General features: G+C 41.2%; 1 protein-coding gene across 2 annotated transcripts in view; it reads left to right on the plus strand.

The window, feature by feature from the left end:
• The window catches only part of pdm3 (pou domain motif 3), a 67,615-nt gene that overhangs the window by 4,525 nt on the left and 35,812 nt on the right, over nucleotides 1–27,278 (plus strand). For both annotated transcript variants that reach the window (XM_070284421.1, XM_017161484.2), the window contains exon 2: nucleotides 16,172–17,040. In XM_070284421.1, the coding sequence (XP_070140522.1) occupies nucleotides 16,210–17,040 (831 nt within the window). In that variant the 5' untranslated portion in view covers nucleotides 16,172–16,209. The remainder of the gene's footprint in view (nucleotides 1–16,171; nucleotides 17,041–27,278) is intronic.

Genomic DNA, 27,278 nt, shown 5'->3' on the forward strand with positions numbered 1-27,278 from the left:
ATCAACGAACGCGCATCATTTCAATTAAGAAAATGTCACAAGTGTCCAAGCAGCAGCCAAGGCAGCAGCAGCCTAAAACACGCCAAATGCGGCAAAAGTTGGGGATCTCCGGCGCACTTTCATTTCGCCATTCCGGATTCCCTTCCCCAGACGCCGTGCTCTCCCCTACGAAACCCACACAAGAGAGCCCCTCTTTAATGGCTTATTTTTTGGAGCATTTCTTGTAATTAATGCGAATTGTCACACGCTAGAACTGAAATAATGCCAACTGCCTTCGATTCGCCTTCTAATTCATTACATTTATCGTTTGTCGTTTGCCCGTTTCCTATTCTTAATTAGTAATTAAACAATTTATGCTTTTGCGTGAACAATGAGAAACTAAGTGAAATAAGTCGAGTATTTGTAGTATTTTTTTGTGGCCCAAAAACATGAAACTATAATTAATTTTATTCCACCAAGTATTTTGCTCAATTAGCAATTAAAAACAATACTTTACCGCGGCCAACGTTGCGTGTATCGGAACTTGGAGTGTTGGGGTAACACAATTCGGGGTTGTTCTCTCTGGGTCCCAATCATGCTTGATGGATGGATTGTCAAAGATGGTTGATCTGAGATAGGAAAAAATGTAAGTCTTACGTGCTTAGGTAATTATGCCGGCGGCAGACAAATGCAATAAAGAGCAGCATAATTATTTACGAGGAGTAGGGGAATTTACATAGACATGTAAAGGGGTTTCCTTGATTGATTTGTATCTCTTTTGAATATATTTTCATAGTTAATTATTATTCTAAATTCCTTTCCAAGTGATAAAAGTGTTTGATTAACTCATTTCATCAGTGGAATTCCTATGATCCTCGACTTTTTCTTTTCTGCAGATCATACACACACTGAGATCAGGCATTTCTGGCTTAATTTCCACTAATTTTATTTTTCGTTTTAGTGTTTTTCGTTAAATTATTGTTAATTAAATGCAATTAAAAGTCGCTCTCTCTCTCTCTATCCATCAGCATAGTATTTGAGCAGTCAGATCGGGCTTAATGAGACGCGACACAGTTGCACAGATGTTCCACAAAACCAGCTAATTGCGCAATTAACTTGTGGCGGGAAGGGGACAGAGCCGGGGGGCCGGGGCCACATGCCACATGTTGCACGGAGTCGCTGCTGTAAATTTGTTGTATTAAGTGTAGAAAATCTCGAGCACTTAATTCACGCTTTGTTGAAGGTGTTGAAAGGCGGTCGGTTGACTGGGTCCAGGATGCGGGATCCAGAGAAGCCAGTTGCCACCCAAGAACCTGCGGGTATATAGTACTTACCAGCCAAGTTAAACCAAATGCGAAAACCGCAAAAAAAAAAAAAAACGGGGGGACTCCCACAAGAACCCACGTAATATGTGTGTGTAAGTTACGGGTCCTTTTTCGTTTCTGTTTTCATTTTCCTGTGTTTTTTTTTTGTATTCTCCCACATTTGCTCATTTGACTTTGGCCGGGACTAAACAAGCTGCTTATCCTTCGTCCAGGGCCAGGGTCGAAAAGAAAAATGTTAATTACCCTTTGTGTTTAAATAGACCCCACTCACTAGCCAGCCAACCAAAGGGTCGGGTCAGAAAGGACCTCGGTGCTATTTGAGGCAATTAAAATTATTATTTTAATGTCAACACTTTTTTTGGTAGCGTTTTTCGGGCCAGGATAATGCATGTAAAACGACTAACGCCTCTCGAACAAAATCCGTTAAATGTTGCCCAAGATTTTCCCTGAGCTGGAGTGGGGGCACGTCTCCATTTGCCGTCGGCACTTGGCTGCGACTTTCGAAACTTTGCTCTGGTTTTCGTTTTGTTTGGTTTTATCCACTCTTTTTTTTTTTTTTGTATGTCGTTCTGGCTTCTGGGTTTTGGGTTTGGGTTGGGTTTGAGTATGGGTTTCTGTTTTTTGTGCTCCTGGGGTGGATTTTACGCCCCTGCCCTGGTTTACCAGGCGTTGAGGAATTCCGTATAAGTGTTTTTACGGTATTTGTTGGCTCAAGCATTTTACGGGGGTGTTAGGTCAGTGCCCACTCTGCCACTAGCTTCTTGCCAACCCCTTTTCCATCTCTCGCTTTTCGAGAAATGTTTTTCGGTTGCCTTTGGGCTTGTGGCTTTGCTTTTTCGGGCGGCTTCCGGGCTTCCAGGAGGTCTGGGCCCGCCCGCCCTGGTTGGCATTCGAGATAAGCAGGTGTTATATTTTTATGGCTAAAGTGGCTAAGCAGTTGTGGAGTTGCGGGGAGATGGAGATGGAATCATGTTCTGGTGTGTAGGTGTTCCGGGCAGCAGGCGGGAGTGTGATAAGGCCCTCTGGCAGCTGCTCCTTGCAAGCAGAGATTTTCTTTTTCAACACCTGGTGCAATGATAATCAAGTGATTGGTTGGGCATTGCTAGAAATATTAATAAATTTGAGGATATTATAAAATAAAATACTTAATAGTTGGCTAAGAAGTTGGTTTAACTTTAAATAAGAAAAGACTTGCCTAGTTATAAATAAGAAATGATTCTGGATTCTTTACTTTATATCTCATCAAAGATTAGATTTATCTAAAAACCTAACTCGATCTTAGCTTAATTCCACCCATAACTTATCATTCTCATCGCTCACTCAGGCTTTCCTTCTGCCCGCAAACAGTTTTCTTGGTTAGCCAGAACAGCTGTTTTGGGGTCACGGCTCCCCCTTCTGAACCCTTAATGCCACCCTCCCAACTGACCTCAGACCCGATTAACTACGTAAACAGCAGCCAGCAGCCTTAATTGTTTCGCACTTAATCAAAACGAGCAGCAGCGGGACTGGCCCAAACCGAGACTATCAAAGGCAGCTCGCCGCCAGTTTGGGCCAAGAGCAGCGCACAAAGGCCAAAAGCAGATACTGGAATTGGGGGACTGAAAGGCAAAAAATTGAAAACTAAAGAGCAACTTGGGGCGCACGCCAGTCCGGGGACCTGGGACCACCGACAGCCGACAGACGACAAGCTACAACCTACAAGCGACAACGACAACCGACAACGAGGACATCAACACCCGGGTTGGCTCTGTGAAAAGAAAAACGTTTTATGAGCTCATTCACAAAAAGGGCCAAAGCACACACACACAGACACAGACACGGAGTCTACACATAGAAAAAGGAAGTTTTCTGAGGATGACGACAGAAGCAACCTGTTGAACCCACCGAGCTCCTTCTCCTTCTCCAGCTCCAACTCCATCTCCATCCGTCGGCATTCCCATTTCCCGCATTTACCGCTGGTATATAAGTGTGCCACACAGTTTGTTTCTCTGTTTTTCTTTTTTGTTTTTTTCCTTTTTCCAGCCGGGTCGTGTGCCAAAATTATATGTTAAAACATCAGCACGAGGGGGGCGCTGATTTCTTCAACTCATTTGTGCTTTATTTTCCAAAAAAGATTTGCCAAACTTGAAAAAGGTAGCCTTTTTTTCGTAAGTTGTTTTTTTCTGTTACTTCCCTTTGACTGTGGCTGTGTGTCTGCCAAGTGTCTGTAATTTTTCCTTTAGGTGGGTGTTTCTAATAGAGCTTTTCCTTTTAAATAATGAGATGAGAAAGAGAGAGCGAGAGCTGGTGTGGGTGGGTGGTATGTGTATTTTTACGTTAGTATCTTGGGTGTTTGTTAAGTGTTCTTAATGGACTCTTAGGGGGTCAAGTTGGTGCTTGGAAGTTGCCAGTAGAATTTGTAGAGGGGAAACTTGTACTATAGGTTAATTTTTCTGAATTTTAAAGTTAAGAAATAGGTAAAATATAAAGATTTTGGAATTCTTTTAAATTAAATAAAATTCTAAAGGAAATAAAAATAAAGAAATAAATGTATTGGTTGGTTTTTTGAGGTTTATAAACTCTAAACTTATACAAAAAGCTTTGAATTTAACATAAATTATAAACATTTATAATATTACTTGCAAATTCCTAAATATTTCCCACATTTCCCTTCCATTTTCATTGAGTTTTCGCTGGTCGAGAGGCGTAAAGTAACAAATTCCTCGTCTCATTTACGACACTTGGTCTACCCCCCCCCCCAAACCTCACTCCATTCCCCTGTGCAATCATTCGCTCAAATCTGTTTGACTTCAACCGAACCACCGCTTTTCCCTCCAACGCTCACCTTTCGCTACGGCGGGGGGGTGTTTCTCTTGGGGCTTTTCTCGCTTGCTTGAGCTTTTTTCCGACGCGCACGCTCTGCTCCGCTTCAGTTTCTGCCCGCTGTCGCTGCTGCTTCTGGCCAAATGGCGATGGCGATGGCGATGACGATGCGATGTCGATGTCGACTGGCTGCGATTGCTGAGCGCCTGCTGCTCTTAGCCAAAGTGGAGGCGCCGGCTGTGGATTGCTTTACGCCGCCGCCTGTTGCGCATACGTTTGGGCCAAGTTCTCTGGCCTGTTGTCTGCCGTGGCTATGTTTTTTGTTGTTTCGCTGCCTTGGCCAAGACGCTAAGCAGGGGCTCTTACAACTTCATAAGTTGGCAGTTGGCAGCAGTGTCGCGGCCACTTTATTTTTTTTTGCACCGCACATCGGTTCAGTCGGGAGATGTATCCATATGTATGTATATAACTCGGCACACTGGTGGTACTTATGCGCGGCATCGGCCTTTGTCTGCTGGGCTTCTGTTATTTCGCCGACTCGGTTTTCTCTCTCTCCGCAGGTGTGTGTGCAAGTGTTTATTTACCTGTTTGTTTGGCTGACTCACTGAAAACCCATGGATAGCCTGTATTCACGTGGAAAAAATGCTGATAAACACAAGTTCTGTATACTTGGAGCTTTTTTTTTCAAACAAGCATAAGAACATAAAATTGTAAAAAATTGTTTAAACATTTTTAAGACATTATTCTTAAGATTTAAGTAATAAAAACCCTTTTTAAACCCATTTTTTCTCAGTGTTTATCATTCTCCATAAAAAAAAGAGTGAGATTGAGGGGCTTCGGAGCAGGAATAAGTTATCTAAATGAGCGTCGGCTTTATTGCTGGCAATTATAGATCTGGCCAACGCTGCGTATGTGTAATTGCATTGCGATTGTAGCCAATCCGAAGCGTTCCTCCGACCGACTTTTCATTACCGGCATCAACACTTGCATATGTAATTTAGCATAATTTCAAATGCACGACCCAGGCCATAAAGCAAACGGAGAACTGGAGCTTTAGAGCCGGGGACCTGGTGCTGGTATAATTAATAAACGGTAACAGCGGGGCTATGGCAACTTTGGCATGTAAAAAGCGTCAAACAAAACTGATTTCTATTGGCAAAGGAATGCCAAATGCCATTTTTTTTTTTGCTATTTACCTCTCTCTCTTGTGCCTCTGTCTGTCTTTCTCTATTGGGGCCTCAACTCGTACTATATCCATGTCTCTTGGCTGCAGTTTATGAGCCTAAATGAGCGCAAATTTCAGTGTATACACACGGACACTAGGCATGTGTGAGCGATTTTGGCGCTCAATTGGCAATAATTTCTGATCAATTTTCCATTGACTGACAAAAACAGAGCAACACAGGGACAGAGGGACAGAAAGTCGGAGTGAGATAGACAGTTTTGGCGGAGGGGGACATGTGTCAAATGGGAATTTTCCGGATTGTTTGAAAAGATAAGGTTAAAGAATTATAGAAGTCGATTGATAAATCAGTTAAATGTGATATTTATTAGTCTAAGATTAATGCTTTAAATAATATAAACCTGAATTTGTATTTAATTTCTTCTATATGTTTACATTAATATTAGCTTATCTTAATAACCCTTACTTACTTTTATCTCTGACTATTTATTACCCCCAAGTCACTTTCCAACTTTTCATTTGGCAAAGCTAGTTTGTAACATTTTCCTATCGAATTTTTCTCTTGGCAGGGATTAATCAAAGATCCCATAAATATTCCAAATAAAAAAACCATTTGCTTAGCCCTCATATTTACTTGTTTGTTTCCCTGCCACTTCACTTAATTACCCCTTTGGCCTGATTCCTCTCGGTTTCGTATTTTATTTACAATAATTAAATCTGTCAAACTCAAAAATGTCTTTTTGTAATGCCGCCACTTTGGAGCAGTAATAGAAAAATACCCAGACAGCCGAGAGTGAATGAAGTTGGTTTAGTTTTTTTAATTCACATATTGAGTTCTCGTGATTTTCCGAGACCAAGCTGCATGGAATGTTGTTGCTGTTAATTGGCTAAATTATTTTTACTGATTATTAATAAATATGTATTGTGTTTGTCGTTGTTGATTAATTGGCATTATGGCCAAGCCGGGGTGCATAATTGGAGACCAAAGTAAGTAAGACTTGATTGCGTCATTTATGACGCCTCATTTAATTGGAATATACCGAGAGAGAGAGGTCTTTCCAATACTTTGCATTAAGTTCTGGCATTTTCCAAGAAATCAACACTACAGATACAAACACAATAGCCGAGCGTGTTGTTGTATATGAATTAACACATTTAAATTACTTTCATTAAAGATTGATTAATATGGCCCTGATTGGTTATTCTTCCATTTCTTTCCTTCTTGCCTTGGCTCATTGTCGTCGTCGTACCCCCCTTCAATTATTGTCACATAAATTGAACATTTACTGGCGGTTTTTCACTGATTTCTGGACTTTATTAATTTACGTATTGGTTCCGTTTGTGTTTTTCATATTGATTTCCAATCATAGAATGCCTCTCAGCAATTTGTTTTCAATGAGCCGTAATTTAGACTCATTTAAATAAATATACTTTGGTTGATTGGTCTTTGGCAATATATTACGCTATCGTCGGCAATTGCGATAACGAGTTCAATGCAAAGATATTTAACCTTTTAATAAGCTGGTCGACTGGCACAGCTAGACATTAGATAATCGAGGGTCTATCGAATGTAATTATCGAAAGTGGGTACAGTTGTGCTCCAGTTTAAAGTGCTTTTAAAATGAGATATAATTATTTATTTAGAACTATTATTTATTACTTCGCTGATAACAGAAGGGGTTTTGATAGTATGAGCACTATTTCCTGATTTTGTTTATTTTATATATATTTTGTTTATAAATGAATATATTTTATTTTATATTAAATAGTATTAAGATTTCTACTTTGCTCCACTTTCCACCATATCTTCAGGGAATCCACCTAGTAGATCCCTGAGGAATGTCTCCCTCTGAGAGCCAAGTACAGTTGCGCCCAAGCACGACTTAGGCCTGGCTTCTCTCATGCATTTATGCATTATTTATCAGCTAAGGCCGTCACGCACTTAATGAGCCTCCGAGATTGTGGCGGCCTGACGGCAACAAATTGACGCGTTTAATAATATTTTACAATGTGTGTTTTCAGCCGCTAATTTCTTGCAGGCGTTATTGTAAGCGCACTTTCAAAAAAAAAAAAAAAAAGTTGCGTGGTGCGTGCGCCCCTTGGGGGCCTCATTTGACGCTGCCCGACAGCGTTGCCATATCGCCGTCGCAGTTGCTGTTGCAGTTGCAGTTGCAGTTGCAATTTCTGCTGCATTTTGCTGTTGTCGGTGTCGTGTTGCCGTCGTCGCCGTCGCGTAATTTACATTAATTGGCACACGGCGTCGTACATATAAATTTTTGTGCGCTTAAACTTTAATTTCATGCGTGCCATTTGATTTTTGTTGCCACTCTGGGCACAAATTATAGGCGAGTGTGACGGGGAGACTAAGGCATTCGGTACTGCACACTATGGCCACTTTCCGTCCTGATCGTGCCCGTATTTTTGTCGTATATTCGAGCCTGTGTATCTCAGTCGGAGTCGGAGTCAAGTGCTGGGCGTTGTTCGCCGTGGGTTTTCTGCTGAATGCCGCCCGAGGCTTAATATCTACGCAGATTTGCGGGCATCTAGTTATGGGCCAGCTTTGCATAATGGAAAGGTGTCTGCGTGTGCCGAGACAATCACCTGATGGGTTGCCGTTTACCTGGGATTAAGGTGCTCCAATCGAAGGTTGCCTGTTGGGAGTCTCTTAAGGGGGAACACATTACTATGAAGGCTTTGTTGAATTGCAATTTGATAGAAAGTGTCTATGTTTAAGGCATTTCTTTAAATAATTTGCTTATTTAATACCTTATTAAGGATATTATTTAACAGCAATAGTTTGGACTAAAGGCTATAAATTAGATTGATAAAAATATTGCTCACCATATTTTTGTCAATCTATTATTAAAAGCTAGTTCAAAAGAGTCTTAGGAATTCGTCCATAAAATCAAGCAAATATTTTTGAACAACTTTTTAAGGTCTGAGACTCAAAGAAATAAAAATTTCTAAAAATTTTAAAGATATAAGATGCTAACAATAAGATTGTAAAGAATCCTCAAGAAAACTATCATAGGACCTTTAAATTCTTCATCTTAACATGAATTTCACCTTTTATTATAGAATTTTTCCTTCTTCCAACCCCCAAAAGTACAGTTGTGCTCACTATCTTCATCATATCTCTCACTTGCTTTGACTTTAGTGCTTTTCTGCTTCTTCCATTAATTAACATACTTTCACAGAATTTCTTTCTAGCAACAACTTTTCGTTGACGTCAATTTCGCTCATCGTTAGTTATTATTGTTGTGCTCATTTCGCCATATCATCAGGTCAAATCTCAATTAGCAAATATAACGATTGTTGCTTTCTTCTCTCTCTCTCTCTCTCGCTCTGTCGCTCTCCGCCTCTTTCACTTAACTAACAATTAACAAATATTAATGGAAATTTATTTCAATTGAAATCAAAAATTTCACTTCCAAACGGCCATGGCGCTGAATTTTCCCCCACATATATATATAAAATATATACGTACTGGTTTAAGCACCCCTGTCCATATGCAGAATTTGTTGTGGAATTAAACTAATGATGGTTCGTAGCTAAGTATGGTCCTTAGCCTAGTTGTACTCGACCATTATCCAGTCATTGGCTTCCATCGGACTCAAGTTAATTAAAAAAAATAGAAAGAAAACAAGAAACCCCCCCCACAATCAGCTTATAATCAGCTTATATTCCGGCAAATTTATAACCACTGTTGATTATGCCAGGTTAGCTGTCATAAACAAATGACATGCCATACCATTCAAGCGCCATCTAGCGAGCGGTGCGTGCAGCTACGCCGAGTGCATATCAAGTGGAATGTTTTTTTTTTGCGGCGAGCAAACGGCAGACTTGCAGTAATTATGACGAGGTTATTTGCGGGGGAACCGGGACCTGGGAGTCGCTCTGGGACCGGGACTGGGGATCGGTGGCTCCTAATGGCCCGGCCCATTGTTCGCCGATGGCTGGGGCTGTAAGTAGCTTTTAATAAGCGCTCGCGTCAAGCAAATAAATAATTATAATAAATAAATAATAAATAACGCCCGGGTACAGTCACACACAATGTAGCCATTGCCATTGCTGTTGCCGTTGCCGTTGCCTTCCGTCTAATTACACCCGCCAAAGGGCACATGCAAAGTGCAATATTTGATTTGATTTCCGCTCTTCAGCCCCTCCATGTACCCCTAAGCCCTACTTAATCGAGAGTTAATTAAGCACTTTAAAGACTCAATTTGAATGCAAGTTAGCAAAGCGACGGCTGGCCATTGGGTGGCATATTCCTACAATACTTTGTAGCTCATTATAGAGAAAGAGACAGAGAGAATTTTTTACGACTATGCAAATCCGGCCTAGATTATAATTCGATTTTAGTCATTTGGATTTTTATTATCACTCTCTTAAATCGCAATCTTGTTTTCTGTGTCGCTTTGAGGCTTATCGATATTAATTGCGGCCATTTTCGATAATAGTTGGGTTTTTACTTAAGTCTAAGAGCTGCACAGTGCCTGATAGATGCTTAAGTTACCATTTCTTATTTACTTATAGTAAAAATATTAAGGTTTTTATAACGAATAAAGATTATAGAGTTTATATATGGGTATTGATGTATTTTAATATGTTATCGTTAGTAATCGATAGGTTTTTAATATGGCCTAACTGCTGATCATGCTAAAATATAAGCTTAAACTAATACTTAATTTCAAAATCATACATTAGATTGTCAATCTGATTTATTAAACAACAATTTTCTTAAAGATTTTATTTATCTAATTTATCGATTATTCCAATAGTCATGATTTATTAAAATATATATTATAACCATTTTCTTCGGTGTAATTTTAGTTTGCACAATTAGCTACGATTCCATAAACTGGCTTGCGAAATATATAATGGATTGTATGAGGTTTCTTTAAATTGAATGCAGTCAGCCTGCCAATCTTTTTAGCAAGTATTTCCCGCTGCGATCCGACTGTTAATCGATTCAAAATTCGATTACCATAACACTTTTGCCCTCGGCCGAAATAAAACACTTTGCAACCCCAGAGATAAGTAGAGAGCCAGCCACCCCCGTCGAATGGTCATGTCATGCCGCTCGACTAGCAGGAGGAGGAGGAGGAGGAGGAGGTCCTTTTGACCATGTGCAATGCCCCTGCCCGGCGGCTAAATTCTAATTATAATCGCGTATCGCATGTGCCAAAGCCCCAATAAACCTTTGTCAAGCGAACTCCGAGCAAGTTGCTGCCCTCCCCGATTCCGGCTTCGTGTCATTAGCGGCCCACACCAGACCAACTGGGGTCTTTGCATTAATTTTTGCACTGCCACAGAGCTGCAAAAATCCAAAACAAAAAAATAAGAGAAGTAGAAATAAAAAATGGTAAAGAAAGAAATTTCCATAATGAGCACGTACACAATCACTTACCCCGGGACACATGCAATTCGGGGATTGCGAAAAGGGTTTGCGCGTAACACTCCGTTCGGGGGTTGCAAAATTTTATAATTAGTTGGCCGTTGCCCGGCACCAAAATGCAGGTTTCAATCCAATTTTTCCTGGCTCTCGTTTTTTTTTTTTCTACGTTTTTTACCAAATATTTAGACGTTGATTATGGGCGCTACCCCAACCTCCCCCCTGGAGAGTCTCTCGAGTCGAGTCTGCAAATGATTTTGGTGCGTGCTCAATTGGGGAGTTTTCCCGTAGAACCGAAATGAACTGAACCGAAGCAAGCCGGGCCTTCTCCCGGGCATTTCTTTTGTTTTTCGCTAATTTAGCGAAATTATGTTTTGTGCTCTCATGTCTAGATGTCGTGTGTGCGGTTCTTGGTGCACTTCGTAACCCCTCCTGCGGAGTCCTGAAAACCCTAGATTATACTACACGACTGCAGCACGGAACAGGACATGCAATTCTCGACCTACTCGAGGGTCTCTCTGAAGAGGGTATGCTTGAATTTTCATCAAGAATGTGGGTTAATCAAATTATCTACTGGGAAATGGGGAATAAGAATATAATTTTCTATTTATTTTATAAATTTTTTAGATCTTTTCTTTGCCAAGATATGTCTTAGGGTTTTACCAGAAAAACTAAGTTTAGTTACTTATATTTTTTACTTTTTGACCATTATGAAGATTTATAAACCTGTTCCTCCAACTTTGCATAACATTTATTTTATATTTTAACTATATTATATTTTTAAAATTTTTGTATTAATGAAAACAAGCTCCAGAATGATTGTAATATGATGTAAAAGTTCCTTTTTAAACAAAAAGTACCTCTTCATCAGGTTGTAGGGCATTCACAGTTCATTATATCAACCTTTTGAGTGTTCTCCCCCATTATTTCTCATTATTATTTCCTTCTCTAAATGAATTAAAATCGCCAAATGTGGGCGATCGGCGAAGGGCGTCAGCTTTGCGAAACAAAAACAGGAATAAAAAAAAAATGCGAATAACTCATTACGCGGCGCATTAAGGACAATGTCTGAGGGAGTAGGGGTTGGCTGGCAGGACCCCTGAGAGGGTTGATTTTTCAGCTTTAGACTGGGCATGACTTTGACTTCCTTTCCCGTTTTTATTTGTACTTTTTTACTCCTCTCTCCGGGGGCGTTTGGCTGCACAGGTTTACCTATTGTTGATGCCGTGATGTTGCTGCTATATTGAGTACGCCTCCGGCTATTGTGGTTGTTGTTGCTGCTGCTATTGGCATCGCCTAGTGCGTGCTCCGCTGGAATCACGCAAATTTCATTATTATTATTATATACTTTTTTAATGATTTGAGTGGCAAATGTATGGGGAATGAATGAAACGGAAGGACCACTGACCGGATTGCGAGTGGCATTGTTCCAAATTCTAGGGATTTGGAAGGGCAATGCAGGCTGTTATTTATAAAACCTAAATCTTAAGATATAAAAGAATATTTTAAAATTATAAAAGGTACAAATATCCTCCTTTCCCAATAAAAATATATAGAAAAATCTATAACTTGTTAAGCTAATTTAAACCAAAACTCCTTTCGATAAAAGCAACTTAAAGTTCCTGGTTCCTCCGAGGTAACCCTTTTGGACTCTCCATAATATATCAGTCGTTGTATTTCATGTGTAATCGTGTGTAATTTTTAAGAAAATTGCACGTTCTGTGGCTTACAAACACAAACACCCCCAGTAACAACCCCAAAAACAATGCAGCCCTCTCAAGAACTCAAAACAACGGCAAGTTGCGAAACTTTTTATGCACACGTGTGTGTATGCGTAAATAAATGTTGCATAAATAATTTCAACTCAATGACTTAATGCCGCTTTTGGCCAATGAAGCCGGCGCATTATTGATTATTTTATGACCAGGGTAAAAGTTGGCTGGAGGAGCACCGAAACCGACAAGAGGAGCAGGGCAGTGGCAACCTCCATTCACTTCCTCAAGAGTCCGAACCAGCACACACTACTCATACGTTTGTGTCGTTGGCTATTTAATATGCATTTTGCGCTAATTACAAATCAAAAGAAAAATTTAATAGCCCCGGAGTTGGCCATAAAAATGAAGTTGTCCATGGAGCCAGAGGGACGGGAGCGGCAAGGCACAAGAGGAATTGACGTCCGCTGCCCGGTTTCTAATCAAAAATTGCTTTGTGCCACATTTGGCTCCTAACTCTAAATGATGGCAAGTGTGCTACAATTTAGTTTGACTATTAATTACAACAAGTTGCTGCGGTGCAGCAGCAGGAGCAGCAGCAGCAGCAGTAGGGGCAGCAACATGTTCTACATGCCTGCAAAGCCATGCAAAATTATTGATGATTTTATTAATTTGAATATTGCCAACGAATTGCTGTCGAAGACAAAACGCTCGCCAAACGACCAGAGATGCTGCTCCAAACTCGATACCCCGACCAATGCTCGATCCGATCCGGAGGCAGAGGCGACTTTGAATGATAAATTTTTTGTTCGCTTAGAAAGTTGCATGGAAATTGCAATTTATAGCTTGGCAGCAGCAGCAGCAGCAGCAGCAGCAGCGGCAGCAACATGTTGCAAGGGGGCACCGCAAGAAAATGAGTATAATTAGACCGGTTTGTAATGCGTTTGCGAGTCGATATGGGATGGGAGTACAGCATGGGTATATGGTATAGTGTGTCTCATGTTGCGGATGATGGCATGTTGCTGGCGTGCTTTGGAAATGAAGTGAGCTTGATTTGAATTATAGTTGCCAGGCCGGCGATAATTAATCGTGCTATTTAGTGTGCTACATGAAATTCTACTAGTTTGCCTAGTTATTGATTAGATTTCGTGGCGACCGGCGATCGCAGGAAGCGACAAAATGTTGCCGTTGTTGCATGTTGCTGTTGGAGTTGCTGTTGCTGCTGCTGCTACCTCCGTGTGTAATTTGGCCAGACTTTAATATGCGCAAATTGTACTTAATTTGGCTGCACATTTTGTCGCTACAATTTGCTTTCACAACATGTTGCCAAACAGCAGCAGCACCAGGGCCCAGGCTAGCAACTAGCCATGAGCCATGAGCTATGAGCCACGAGCAACTTGCAGCTCTCCCTTGGATTCCACCAATACTCACCTCACCGATACAACTCCACACCTCCTGCCACCACTATGCAGGCTTTTGGCATTTGCTGTTGACGCATACTCGAAATTATTTTGTAGGAGAGCTATGTGTGTGTGTATAGTCGCTTCTGATATTATGCATTGTTTTTGCTTCTTATGGCGCCGAGTGGGGCGTAGACAGGGCAAGATGGCCAGACATTTGCATGCAACGTACGAAATTAATTATTACGCCCTCTCACAGCCCGCTTCCTGGCCAAAATCTACAAACACGAAGCTTGGCTCGGGCTCAGAGACTCGGACTCAGGCATTGGCATTGCATGTCCTGCACACTCCAACTTTCAAGGCACAATCCTGGCATTCTTACCCTCACTCCTATAGCATTTTCCCCCTTCTGCTCTTGCGGCTCATTACGGCGTTGGCCATGTGGCCGGAAAAGTGCGTTCGTTGACTGCTGCCGGCTGGCCAGCGTCGACACAAACAACAGGCACTCGGGAAAATATTTTAATAAGGATATTGAAGGGTTTTTAAAAAGATAAGGAGAATAAAAAACACAAATTACAAGGTTTACTTTTAAATAAAATAAAAAACTAGCAAGGTTATAAGTTTAATCTTTTTTATAAAAAAATCTCAGCTAATTTTAAATTCCCTTAAATTCTTCTCAGTGCATTGGTAACAGCAAACTGAGGGTCCGAATCCGAGAGCGCTGCAGAAGTTCGAGTCTGACTGCGACTCGAGTTCCGAGTCCTGAGTTCCGAGTGCAGTTGCTTGCAGTATTACAACTGCAGGCAGAGGTCCTTTCAAGGGATAAGGCGGGGATGCCTGTGGGTGGGCGGGGTGCCAGGGTGTGTGCAAGGGACAGGAGCCAGCTGTATGCATTATGCATTAAAATCAACGCCCGTTTTGTGTAGACCTGCAGACAATGCAACGAAGGCAGGACCCCTTCTACCTCTCTCTCTCTCTCTCGCCATCCTTTCATTTTTTGGGGCCAAATGTCAAGGCGGCATAGGCATTGATGTTTCCTTTGTGGACTGCAGTTAGGTAAGCTCTTTAGTCCAAATTGTTGCCCAAATTAAGGCGCCTTTGGGCTTTGGATTTGAAGTTCCACTCGGAGAGTTTAGTGGAATCTATTTCGAAAGAGAGAAGATTACCAAGAGTCCTTCGTCCTGCCTAAGCCTTATGAGATTTCTACTTCTTATTATCTTTATCTCCCACTCAGATAACTTTTGAAAACATTTTCGTACATTTTCGTACATTTTCCCTCTTTTACCCATCGTATTTTTCCTTCTTATTGTATGCAGGAAAAACTTTCTTGCCAGACACGTTCGCCACATTCCCCCCTGTCTCCTCCTCCCTTTTGGACTTTTTGGTCAGTTGTCCCTCTTCGGGCATAAATTATAATGCAGAGTAGGTGTAAAATTTTCGATTACGACTGTTCAGACCGCCCAATTGCACCGAACTCCTTCCCTTCAGGCAGCTGGCATCGTTTCTGTATAGAGAAACCACCCGTATGCTTCGGTTTTGGTGTCCATCATTCCGATTAAGACACAGAGAGAAATTATTAATATATTCAGCTCATTAAGGGTGTATTTAAAGCTTACAATATAAGTAGTAAAAGCTGAGAAAATATCATAAAAAATATATGAACATGAAATTTTAATCCTTTCAATTAGAGGTTGCTTCTTCTCTACCAACTAAATATATATAAAATATTCTTTCTGTGTAATTTTCTCCTCACAATTCCGGCGGTAAAGTCGTTCGTTGTCCTGCACAGAACGTCGTGGCTTGGCAAGGACATGGCCTCAGAATCGTACTACGACTCCGAGTCGGCTACACATTTTGCATTTGCGAAATTATGCGGCATGTGTGTGTGTGTGTAAGGGGGTATCCTGTCGACCCTTTCCCTTTTCTCCATGTGTTGTTTGTGTGCCCTGTTGCCGTGGTCAACCGACGGGCAACAGGGATAATTAATGAAATTAATGCTCACGGGTATGGGTTTTAAGTGCACGAAATATTTTCGATAAACGTAAATTCTAAATTATGATGCCCCCCGAGCGGTCAGCGATATGTGTATATAGAAGGGGGAGTGCAGCCAGACGACATTTGATATTATTAAGGGGGAAGATGGAGCTGTGTGTGGCCTTGATATCTGGTAATTGCAACGTTTGCATATTTGAATGTACTTGTTAGAGGATGAAGAGCTAATGGAAAATGCCAGAAAATGACTTATTACTTATTATATGAATCTAAAATGTTGATAATTTATTTATATATATTTTATTTACAAATGAAAATCTCCCAAGCCTTAATATTTAATGCCCTCCAAACGTACTTAAGTTTCCCCTTTGTGTCTCTTCCAGGACTCAGCCAGGATGCGAGCGGGTCAGTGACACGTGACATGGCCGAGGGCTGCGAGGACTCTGCCGGTGCCGCTGAATCCACCACGTCACAGTCACAGTCACAGTCGCCGTACACAACGCTCGACAAGATGCTGGGCACCGTGCTACCATGCGAGGCGGCCATAGGTGCCACGCCCGGCGGCGGCGGCGGCGGCGGTGGAGGCGGTGGCAGCAGTAGCAGCAACACCAGCAACATCAGCAACACGAGCCACAGCAGCGGCGGCAGCAACAACAATAATAGCGGCAACAGCAACATTGTGAAGCGCGAGTTTTGCGATGGCAGCTTGATGCCCAGCTCGGCGGCCAGTGTTAACAATAATAATGCCAATGCCACCAACAATAACAACAATAATAATAACAATAGCAGCAACAACAACAATACCAAATTGCAGGCGATGATCTGCAACAAGAGCAACAATAGCAGCAACACAAACAACAGCAGCAGCTCATCCTCTTCATCATCATCCTGCTCCTCATCCTCGTCATCCTCCAGCTCAGCGACCAGCACTTTGACCAGCTGCACCACCGCCGCCGTTGTGCCCTCCAATTGCTCCACAAATGCCAACAAATCACCGCCAGGATCGGTATCACCCTACTCCCAAAGCTTGGGCATGGGTATGGGAATGGGCCTGGTCCTGGGCATTGGTGCAGGAGCCGGTAGCAGTCCACTGAGAGAGGCTAGCCCAAGTCCAAGTCCACTGAATGCGGCATCCATGTCCAGCGTTGTGGCAGCCAAGTCGCCATGCAGCGGAGCAGCGCCTGCATCGCCGCCATCAGCCTCCTCGAACAGCTCGTCAAATGTCCTGGCGCTCAACATTAAAACCGAGTCGGTGAGTCGAGAAGAAATTCTGAATTTATGTTTTACCCATAATAAGACTGAGCAACGGATGGGTTTAGAGGTTTAATGGGAGATATATTATTTAATATTTTGGGATTTCAGAATAGGGAATTACAACCTTGTTTTAAATTGATTATGGAGGAAGAACTCCTAGACCCTCATTCTAGAAGATTAGCGATAATTTCCTTATGATTGGGTTGCTAGGAACTCTAGTTCAAGCTATTTCTTCTCTTTTTTAATAAACAATATATCTCTAAATTGGAAATACCTCTCCCCTCGTGACTCACGTGCTTACCTCACATCGCTAAATTGATTTCTGGCTCGCATTTAATTAGCATGCAAAGTCCATGAGACAGACGACGGACAACGGATCATTAATTAGTCGCCGCTTCGGAGCAGCCAAATCAGTTCGATCGGCCGGCGGGCAGCAGCAGCAGCAGCAGAATGTTGCAACCTGGCCAATCAAGGGCAAATCCAAGCAAATCCGCCACAGAATCGCGCTGAACTGCCGCAGGCTCTGTCTTTCCGTCGCAGTCGTGCTCTAGAATCGCCAAACAACGGACCCCGTAAAGAACTAAAAAACCAAACACAACTGCGAGCGCGGTCAAAATATTTTTGTCCCAATTTTAATGACCATAAAAACCGATCGCAAGAAGGGGGAAACAAAAAAAAAAAAAAAACTTTTGTGCAATTGTCAGCAATAAATAAAAATTTCGCATGTCCTCGTTGGTTTGGTTTTTGGGGTCTTTTGTGGCCTTTTTTTTGTTTGTTGCCTTGTGGCACATAGTTTAGCGGCGAATCAGCCGAAAGAACAACAAACGATCTGCTGATCGCTGCGAGTTCTATTTTCAAGTTTATTTTGAACTAATTCTCTGGGGGCGATTGTTGTCGTTGCTCGTAAAAATGACTAAATTATGAGATCGGAAAAAAGGGATCTACATTGGAGAGACCAAGAAGTGTGTCAGGCCAAGGAAAACAAACAACAAAATTGGCGGGATACGGACACCAGTAAAGTGTTTATGAAGTAAAAGCAAGTTTTTATGGTTTCTTAAATGTATAAATTACTATTTTTATACACATTGCCATATAAATTTTAGCTATATTTTTAATGTACCACATTTAATTGATAAACTAAATTTTATTACCCAAAAAGGAGTTAAAAAACAGCTTTATTTAATATTTAATTCATTAGTTGAAGCGATAAAATGTTCAAAAATATTCTTCTAGAAAAGCCTTTGCCTTAAAAAATATAATTCTTTACAATTTAACCATTAAAATTCCCAATTAAATTCGCACATTTACCAATGACTGACCTAATTCTAATGGCAAATCAATTCGCTGCCAAGTCTCGAGTATCTCTTCGACCGCATTTGTGTGGCGTTTGGGCCGCTTTGTCTCTGTCTGGGCCCCCAGTATCCGACGGATACGATCCGCTCTAATGACACAATCAGCTCACACGATACAAACACGCACACTGGGATCCGAGCCGAGTCTGGAGATACTCACCTCCGCCTCCTTCACTAACAAAATGCTGTAAAAAGCAATTAATAAAAAAATAAAGCAATCAAAATATAAATAAAAATAACAAAAAAATATTTGAAAAAATAGAAAAAGTGCATAAAATTTATGTGCAGGCAGTCAAATGAGTAATCGACTGCGACGGGGAGACAAGCGGCAACAAAGCCGTAACATTTATTGAAAATTAAGCAAAAAGTTAAGAAAAAAGCACAAGCTCAAAAGGCAGCAATAATAATAAGCGCGAAATAATCAGCACACACACACACACACGGGCAGCGATTGAGGAAAAATATATGTGTGTACATGCGAAATAAATTGTCTATTGGCAGCGCCAAACAAGAAAATCCAGGTGCAATAAAAATCGAATTAGAGGCCAGAGGAAAAAATAAAGTTATAAGTACAAACTATTGAAAATTAATGTGTTAAACGGAATCAAATGAAATCGGTAAATACACTAACTGTTGGGTGTACAAAGGATGTTAAAAGAGGTGAAATCATAGAGGTATAAATATACTTTTTATGATAAATAGAAATATCTATTGTTTAGTAAAAGGACACTTACAAAATAAAGTGAAATCCTATTTTAATTATTTATTTATCCAAAAAATGTGTGTTTAAAAATCTTTAAAAAATAGAAACCATTTTAGAAATAGCATAATATTGTCTAAACCATATCATCTTGTACATAAAACGTCTTAAAACCTCTGAAATACCCTTACCAAAGGTGGCACCTGGTTTTAACTTGTCTTGAGATATATTACACCTAATTATTAGAGCCTGATCGGCACGGACCCCATTGAGCACGCAGCTGTACCTAGTTTTTCCATATATTTTTCCTATTTCTTTATTTCGGGCCAAGGCGGCAGCACTTGAAAGCCTGCTGGCCAACCCGCTGGGTGACTCATAGGCGTCTAATGAGCCACCGCAGTCCGCGGGCCAGGCCAAGCCTTTGGCCTTTTGGTCAGTCTCCGGCTGGTGAAAGTCGAGCACGGATGCGGAGTGTGGCTGCTCTATGAGCTACGCTAATTATAAGCGTATCACAAATTGCACTCCTTCTGGCCGGCAGAGCACGCCGCGCATGCGCAATGAACTGGTGGTCATCAGGAGAGCGGGTTCTACGTGCGTGCCAAGCGGATTTGTGGGTGTTTTCTTTTCTTTTCTTTATTATTATTTTATTTGTTTTTTTTTTTTGTGTTCTGTTCTCCTCTCGCAGCAGTGTCATCGCAATGATGATGATGTTTATAAGCCATGATGAGGTTGTGGGCAACCGGTTTCTGCATTTTACTTTAAATGTTGCAAATACTTGAGCGGGATAATCCAGGCTGGCTCGAAAAGCCTGGCCTGGTTCTTGCTCCAATGTTCTTGGCCCTGGTTATCGTACCCGTACTCCCTGCTGTGTTGCATGTAAATCGTTTGTAATTAGTTGAGAGTCTTGACGCGTAAATGCAACACAGCAATACAGCAACATGGTAAAGAGGTAGGAAGGCTGGCAAAAAAAAACATTAAAGAGGAGCAGGCAATAATTGCTTATTAAATGAATGTTTTGTGCAAAAATTTTTATGACTAACCACGTGAGCGCTAAATTGACTGCAAATGAGCCAAAGATGGCCCATTGTCGGCACCGAAGGAAGACAGGAGGCGGTGGTAATTTAAATGGTAGATGCATTGATAAATGACCGGGTCTTTTAGCAGGCCTGAAATATAGTCCCCTTTAGGTGGTAGGTTTTAGATTCGTGGCAGAAACACATTATAGTTCTTACCAAGGCAGGGAAAATTTACAGAAATTACAGGATTTTGCCACAAAACTGTCTTAAAACTGTCTCTCTCTGCATAAACTTTTTCCTATACCCAAAACATCGCCAAGACAAGACCCAAATTCCTTGACAGACATATTTTTTCTTTACTCAGTTTTCGTTGATATTAATTTAAAATTAATTGCAAATAAATTACAAAGCAATTTGTGTGTCGAGCTTGTTGACTGCCGTCCCCGTTCTCGGTCTCTCCCCCAGTCCAAGCCAGCTGCATGCAACATTGAAATTGTCAGAGAGTTTAAGTATAAATTAATTATATTGCAAGTATAAGTTCAACTTATGCACGTCCACGTAATGCCAATAATCATCAGGCGACATGGCAGCAGCAGCGGCGGCGGCAACAGCCGTGTAATAAGTATCTGGCAAGTTGATTTTGACGTTGTCTGGCTTTAACTACCCTGCCTCGGTTATACTTGCCTTAATTTCATTTCATTTACGCAAAACCGAGAGAAAAAAAACTCTTGCCAACTGGCAAATTGCCTTCATCTTAATTATGGTGGTATTAAAAAATTATTAACAATGTTGCTGACGTTTTGCCGACAACGACAACGGCTTGGATGAAGTGTTATGGTTGGTTTGCAAGTAGTATCATAAATAATTAGGTGATTTCCATGGCATGATAATGGTTTTATAGGAAAATATTGTAATGGCTTAAATATCTATTAATTTATTATAGAATTAGATTTATATTTATTTTAAATAATTATACTAAGAGCTTTTACCCTCCTTCACATGTTCTTTTGTATTTTAAACTTTTTTAAAATATTAAAGATTGTTTCCTTAATTTTTTTTCAAATTCTTACACTGCAAATCTTCTAGTGACTCATTAATCTTTCTATCTACAAGATCCTCTTGCATATGATTCAGCTTGCAACACCTCTTTAGACTCCCATTTTGACCTTTCCTTAGTCATATGCCAGATGGCCCACCACAAAGTGTTCCCAATTCTAGCTTGACCCCAAAACAAAGCACCCAACGATCGAGGCTATCCAAAAAGGATAAAGGTAAAGGGGGTCTACACTGGGGTTAATAATTAGCGAAACGCGATTTGGTCCAACTGGCCGCCATGGGAGAAAATATTAATGCCATGCCCACTGGCCATATGAGCGGGAAGCTGGAGTCGGAGTTTGGCATTAAAATAAATTTAATATAGCCGCCACGGCCTGAGCCGGTTGGCCCAAAGCTGAGCCTGAACTTGGCTCTGAGTCGCTCTCTCATAATTTGCGAAGGGGGAGTGGAGGTTGAGAGGGGACCAAGCGAAACGAGACGAGGCTGCAGAGGCTGAGGCTGCCGATCCACAAAGCCAACTCGAAACTGAGACACTCCACAGACGCTGTGTGGCTGCCTCCAGTTGGCTTCAATTAAACCCAAGTGTGTGTGTGTGTGTGTGCAATAGTTAAAGCCAAAAATAGCATTTAAACTCATTAATTTAACGCGTGATTATGACCATGTTTGTAAGAGTACAACTCCGACTGCACTCGGAGTTCGTGGCTTGGACTGGCCTGCTGGAAGTCTCGGGTTTGGAGTATGAAAAACGTTGCCAAAAGGCATAATATTTGTTGCCTGTGTTATTGTTAACGCTCTGTGTTGTTGTTGTTGTTGTTGTTGCTGTTGGTTTTGGCATTTATTTTGCGCTTCTTTTGCGGCATAAATGCTCAAAACATTGGCCATACAGCCCATGGGCCCCCAAGAGAGGGAGAGGAGCGTGTTTCGGTTGGGTTTTTGGCTCTCGGATTGGTTGGATCGTTTCGCATCGCATTGTTGATGTTTTATGCATCAGCGGGACAATCCAGGCTGCACTGAGAGAAAAATTAGAGTGTGTAATAAGACAAATTGTAAAATAAGTAATTAAATTAGGCAAATTTGAAATATTTTAGCAATTTCTTTTATATATATTGACATTTGTAGAGCGTTTTATTCACGTAAAAAAATATATTTAGGTAAAAACAGAACAAGATATGTATTTAATTAAGATGAATATATTTTTAAAATTTTTGAAATAATTTATTAATTAAAAACAGTTAAGAAAGCACACAAAAATTAGCCTTTTTAATTTACTTTCCATTATTTAATTAATTTCTTGATAGAATATTCATAAGATGACTTTACTTTTCCATACAAAAACCTTAAATTTTCAGCTGCTCAATTATTTCCTAAGCTACCCACAATTTCTGTCAGTGCATTTGTTTGAATGCGTCACAAATTAAATGCACATTCGCTTTGGCTTAAGGAAAAACCCGACAAAACAAGCAAGAAAACTAAAAAAACATAAAAAAGATGCCACAATTGCGATAATTTTTCTATTTGTTAGCATTGCGTTTTGGCCCCAAAAGAAATTGGCCATGAGCAGCAGGCAGACATACCTTTATGGTTTCACCGAGCGGGAGAGCATTAATTTTTTTATGTGCTCATTGTGGGGCCAAGTCCAAGACCAAGACCCAGACTCAGACCAAGTCGAACTCCAAGTCGGGTTGTTTATTTAGCCCAGCCATGCAAAGGAGCGACAGAGGAGTGGATGGAGGACTCCGTCTCCTCCACTTGATAATTGCAATGAAATTGCATTCTACTTCCATTTAGCCAAAGGCGCTAATTCGTTTATTATGAGCTCGGGTCGGTGGTTGGTCCGGGACCAGCTTAGTAGATCTACTCCGCAGATGGCATAGAAAATTTCCAAGAAAAATGCATAATTTTCAACTCTATGCATTTGGGTGTGGCGCAGATAATAAAAAATAGAAAATAACAATGGCAGAAACAAGTTTTCTGGCCGATTTTGTTTGTTTAATGAGTTCACTGTGCAGGAGAGAGAGAGAGAGTTAAACCTGAAGGAAAATTGTGAAAATTAGAGCTTGGAGTTGGGATAAGAAAATTCCTTGATTTGTAATACTTTATATTATTAAATTAATAAATTAATAGTTATTTCTTAAGATGAGTCAAAAGACTTTAATTAAATCCTAGTCAAAATATATCAAACAGTAATTACCAACATTTTCCTTACCATTTTCCGCATTAGTTTATTGATTTTCAGAGAGTTTCTTGTACCAAAACATTACATTTAATAAACCACTGACTTTACACAGTAATTAGTCGACTCACTAATTGCAGCTAATGTGCATGTGCAAGAAGCGCCAAAGGACCAAAGGACTTTGGCCAAAGTTTTGTTGGTGTCATCGTTAGTTGTCCTTGTTGTTGCTTTATTATTGGCACTGCCAATTAAGTGAAATTTATGTGCTTCAATAAATTATGAGTGCCGCAGCTGACATATGCGACACACACAGTACAAAAAAGAACAAAATAAAAAAAAGACGACGGGGGCGTGGCCAAACGCCCCCGAAACAGCAGAAGCCAAAAACATTGACGCAAAAGTTTTTGGCCAAAAAGGGACAGCGGAAATATGGTTCTGTTGGTGAGCGCGACACATGTCGCTAAGGTAAAATAGTTATTAGTAAATATATTCAGCACTTTATTTGCATACCCCTCGCCTCGCCATTCTTCCTCGACCTCGACAGCCATCGGGGCATCAGGGGTATATATCACACATACGCCGGGTTGTCCGCCAAACAAGCTCGTCCGTCTGAGGGTAACTAATGAAACAATTGACGTGCCGGGAGGGTCCTGGAAGCCGGCTGATACCCGAACCGAACAGTAGTTGACTGCAATAATTATTCAAGCGCCAAGAACAACAGGCAAGAGCAGCACCAGCAGCAGCAGCAGCAGCAGCAGGATCAACGTCACGGCAGGTGCAGGAGCCACATCGACAGGAGCAACAGAGGCAGCAGCAGTTGCTGGATAGATGGCTATTATGCGCCCAACTTAACCTGTTTTAGTAATTAATTTGGGTATTGTATGTTTTAATTAGTTTAGAAGGTAGCGGCACACACAGGAGACTGATGACAGCAAATTGAGCTTGTATTTTGGCGATGGCAAAAGTTATTGACCTTTTGAAGTCAAACCAAATTAAAGTGGCAGGGAAAATCCTAAAGTTAATTGTCTTTCTTACTATAACTTAAAAAAACACATGTCTAATGATATCGCCCACAATTCCACACACACACCCCCAACATTAACTGACGTTTTTTTCTAGCTAATTACTACCGACTCCTGTCGGACTATATGTAGTCTCGGACCCCCCTGGTTTGCTGCCATCGGGGGCGGCGGCCAAAACATATTTCATCGTCCAGCTAAATACACTTTTAATTATGATTTTGCGTTAATAATTATGACCTAAGCTAACGGCGGCTACAAAACGAGTTGCAAAAGCAAGTGCCTGTGTCGTGCCTCATGTTGTTGTAGCTCGTAATGGCCTACGATACCCAGCGGACTGGTCGAAGGGCTTAAATTAATAATTACGCGAAAGGCAAACGGCAAATGGCAAATGGTGGCGACTTGCCGGCGTCCACGTCCACGTCCTCGTCCTCGCCGTTTGCATGCAAGTGAAAATAATTAATGCACTTAATGTGTAATTATTTCAATTAAAAGATATCCCCCCGCCTCGGCACTATCGACCAGATCCTGTTTCTGTTTAATTGGGTGGGGCTGAGGCAGAATTAAGGTCGGCCTAATTGGCATTTCGTTTGGCGATCATTGATAGTCTCTAAAATGAGAAGAAGGATCAATTTGCGGTTCGAGAAACCCGTTTCATTCGACTTTCATTGGGGTCTTGACTTGGCTTTTGGTTTGTTTGTTTTAAATATCGAGGGGGAAATCTACTTAAATGATTGTTTTTTAATCGGTTCATGGTGCTATCGATGAATTATTAACAACGGAATATGGCTAGCTTATTAATAAATGGAATAAAGGTTAATAATTGAAATGCCATAAATAAAGTATTTTAATTTCATCATAAAAATTTGTATTCTCTTGCCATTTGCTAATACGTATCGTGTAAAATGTTTCCCATATCAATATCTATATCGAAAAATCTCTAAAATTATTGCTATCTCAAACTTGACTTGGCTTAATTATGCTAATGCCGTGGCAAGTGTATTTGTCGATTAATTCGGTAAATCACGGCAGGTGAATTTATGGCGTCGTCCAATTGGCTTATGGTCTAATTGAGCCAAGCACTTAACTTAGTCGGGGTGTTAACAAACTGATTACTTGGTATGACTTATGCACTCCACCTGCAACATTGGCAGCATAATTTACAGCATGTCATGTTGGTTGCCAGTGCCATTTCCCCCTTCCCCTCTGGCTTTCTTAATTCGGTTTGTATTTTTTTTTTAGCCCGCAATTATAGTGCGATTAGAAAGTTTTTTGGTCCGCTCGCCCGGCTTATTGATATACCAGGGACTGGTGGACTGGCCGCCGTCTAATGTTTCTGCTCATATTTCTGCAAATCCAGCCGGAGTTAGCATGCAGCCTAATGGCACATTTATTTATTACGGCCATTTGTGCGAATTACGCTCGCGTGCTCCGCCGCTCTAACTTCCTCTCCGTTGGCCTCTCTTTCTCTCGTCGAAGACTTTTGGCCTGAACCGGCGCCCAGAAGTTCTCAGCCAGCGGCCAGAACCGGGAATGCCCACACACACACACACACACACACACACACAACACACTCGACCCGGGCCAAGAGGAAAACTCTGGCTGAGAGCGACAAACTTTTGGGTACATTCCAGAGAAAATACTTTCGGGTGTCGGCGAGAAAGAGAAATTGAGCTTAGGTGAAGGCAGGGAAAAGCCAATAGATATGACAGGAAGTACCACAAGTCGGCTGCTAAGGAACTGTGCCTTGTATTTAAGATAAAAAGAAAATACATCAAGTTTAAAATATATTTAAAAACAATTTACATTTTAAATATGGAAAAACTTTAAACCTTTGGCAGCACTCCTTCAGCATTTTGAACTTGATTAAAACCATTTAAGAATTTCCTTTTAAGCCTTCCTTTAATCATATATCTCTTATCAATTGAATATGTCCCTTAATTTCTATTAAATTTAAAAAATAGAAAAGCTTTAAATCACTAGAAAATGCATAATTAGTAAGCTTAGCTCACATGCCAGTCATAATCTCAGTGAAAAATCACATTTTCCTCACTCCTTTGGGTTGGCCAGTGTACACAATTTGATTATGCCATGTCCAGCAGCTATTTTAGATTTGATTTTCCTGCACGTTTTTCAGTTTTCCAAGCTTGATGTTTTTGTTCCCTGCCGTTGCCGTTGCAGCCGTTACCCCCTTTGCTTGCCCGTTGAGTATTTTTCATATTTTAATTTAAATTAGAGGGCAACACCCACTAAGCCACTCAGTGGATGACGATGACGATGATGGGCACGATGATGGCTGCTGCAGACAGTGGAAAGCTGCTCGTAACTCAGTCAGACACTCGCTCCGAGCTTAACGCGCTGATGTATGCTAATGAGCCGGCATTGTCGCCGGTTCCGTCTCCCCATCCTCCTAGCTAACTCGATTGCCAGAGGAGCTCCAGCCGGAGCGCTTCCATAAATATGCATAATGCAATTAACAGCCAAATGTAATTGCAAGCCAGAACAAGGAGCAAAAAAAGGAAAAAATATATATATTTAAAAGGGGAAAAAGTAAAGTAAAGAGAGAGTGGCATTAGCAGCTGACAAACCACCCGCATGGCAGTCACTGTCCCCGTCACATCACATCACATCACTTCACATCACATCAGTGGAGTTCGCTTGGCGATACATGACAGTCGCTCGCTCGCTCTCCTTCGCTTTTGCATATGCCCGACTTTCCCGGCTGACCAACCTGTTCCCTCGCACATTTTAATTAGGCTATTAAACAATTGCAGAACGCATGTTGCCGGGCCTGTCTGCAACCAGTTTCCCAGTCGGCCTGTCCTCGCAGTTCCGCCTCAAAACGATCTGCTCCGAGTCGAATCGAATCGAATCGAATAGCTTCGAATCTGCCCGCGCGAATCTGTGCCAAATTTCGCAT

The sequence above is a fragment of the Drosophila kikkawai genome, chromosome 2R (assembly GCF_030179895.1).
Source record: "Drosophila kikkawai strain 14028-0561.14 chromosome 2R, DkikHiC1v2, whole genome shotgun sequence".
Taxonomy (NCBI): domain Eukaryota; kingdom Metazoa; phylum Arthropoda; class Insecta; order Diptera; family Drosophilidae; genus Drosophila; species Drosophila kikkawai.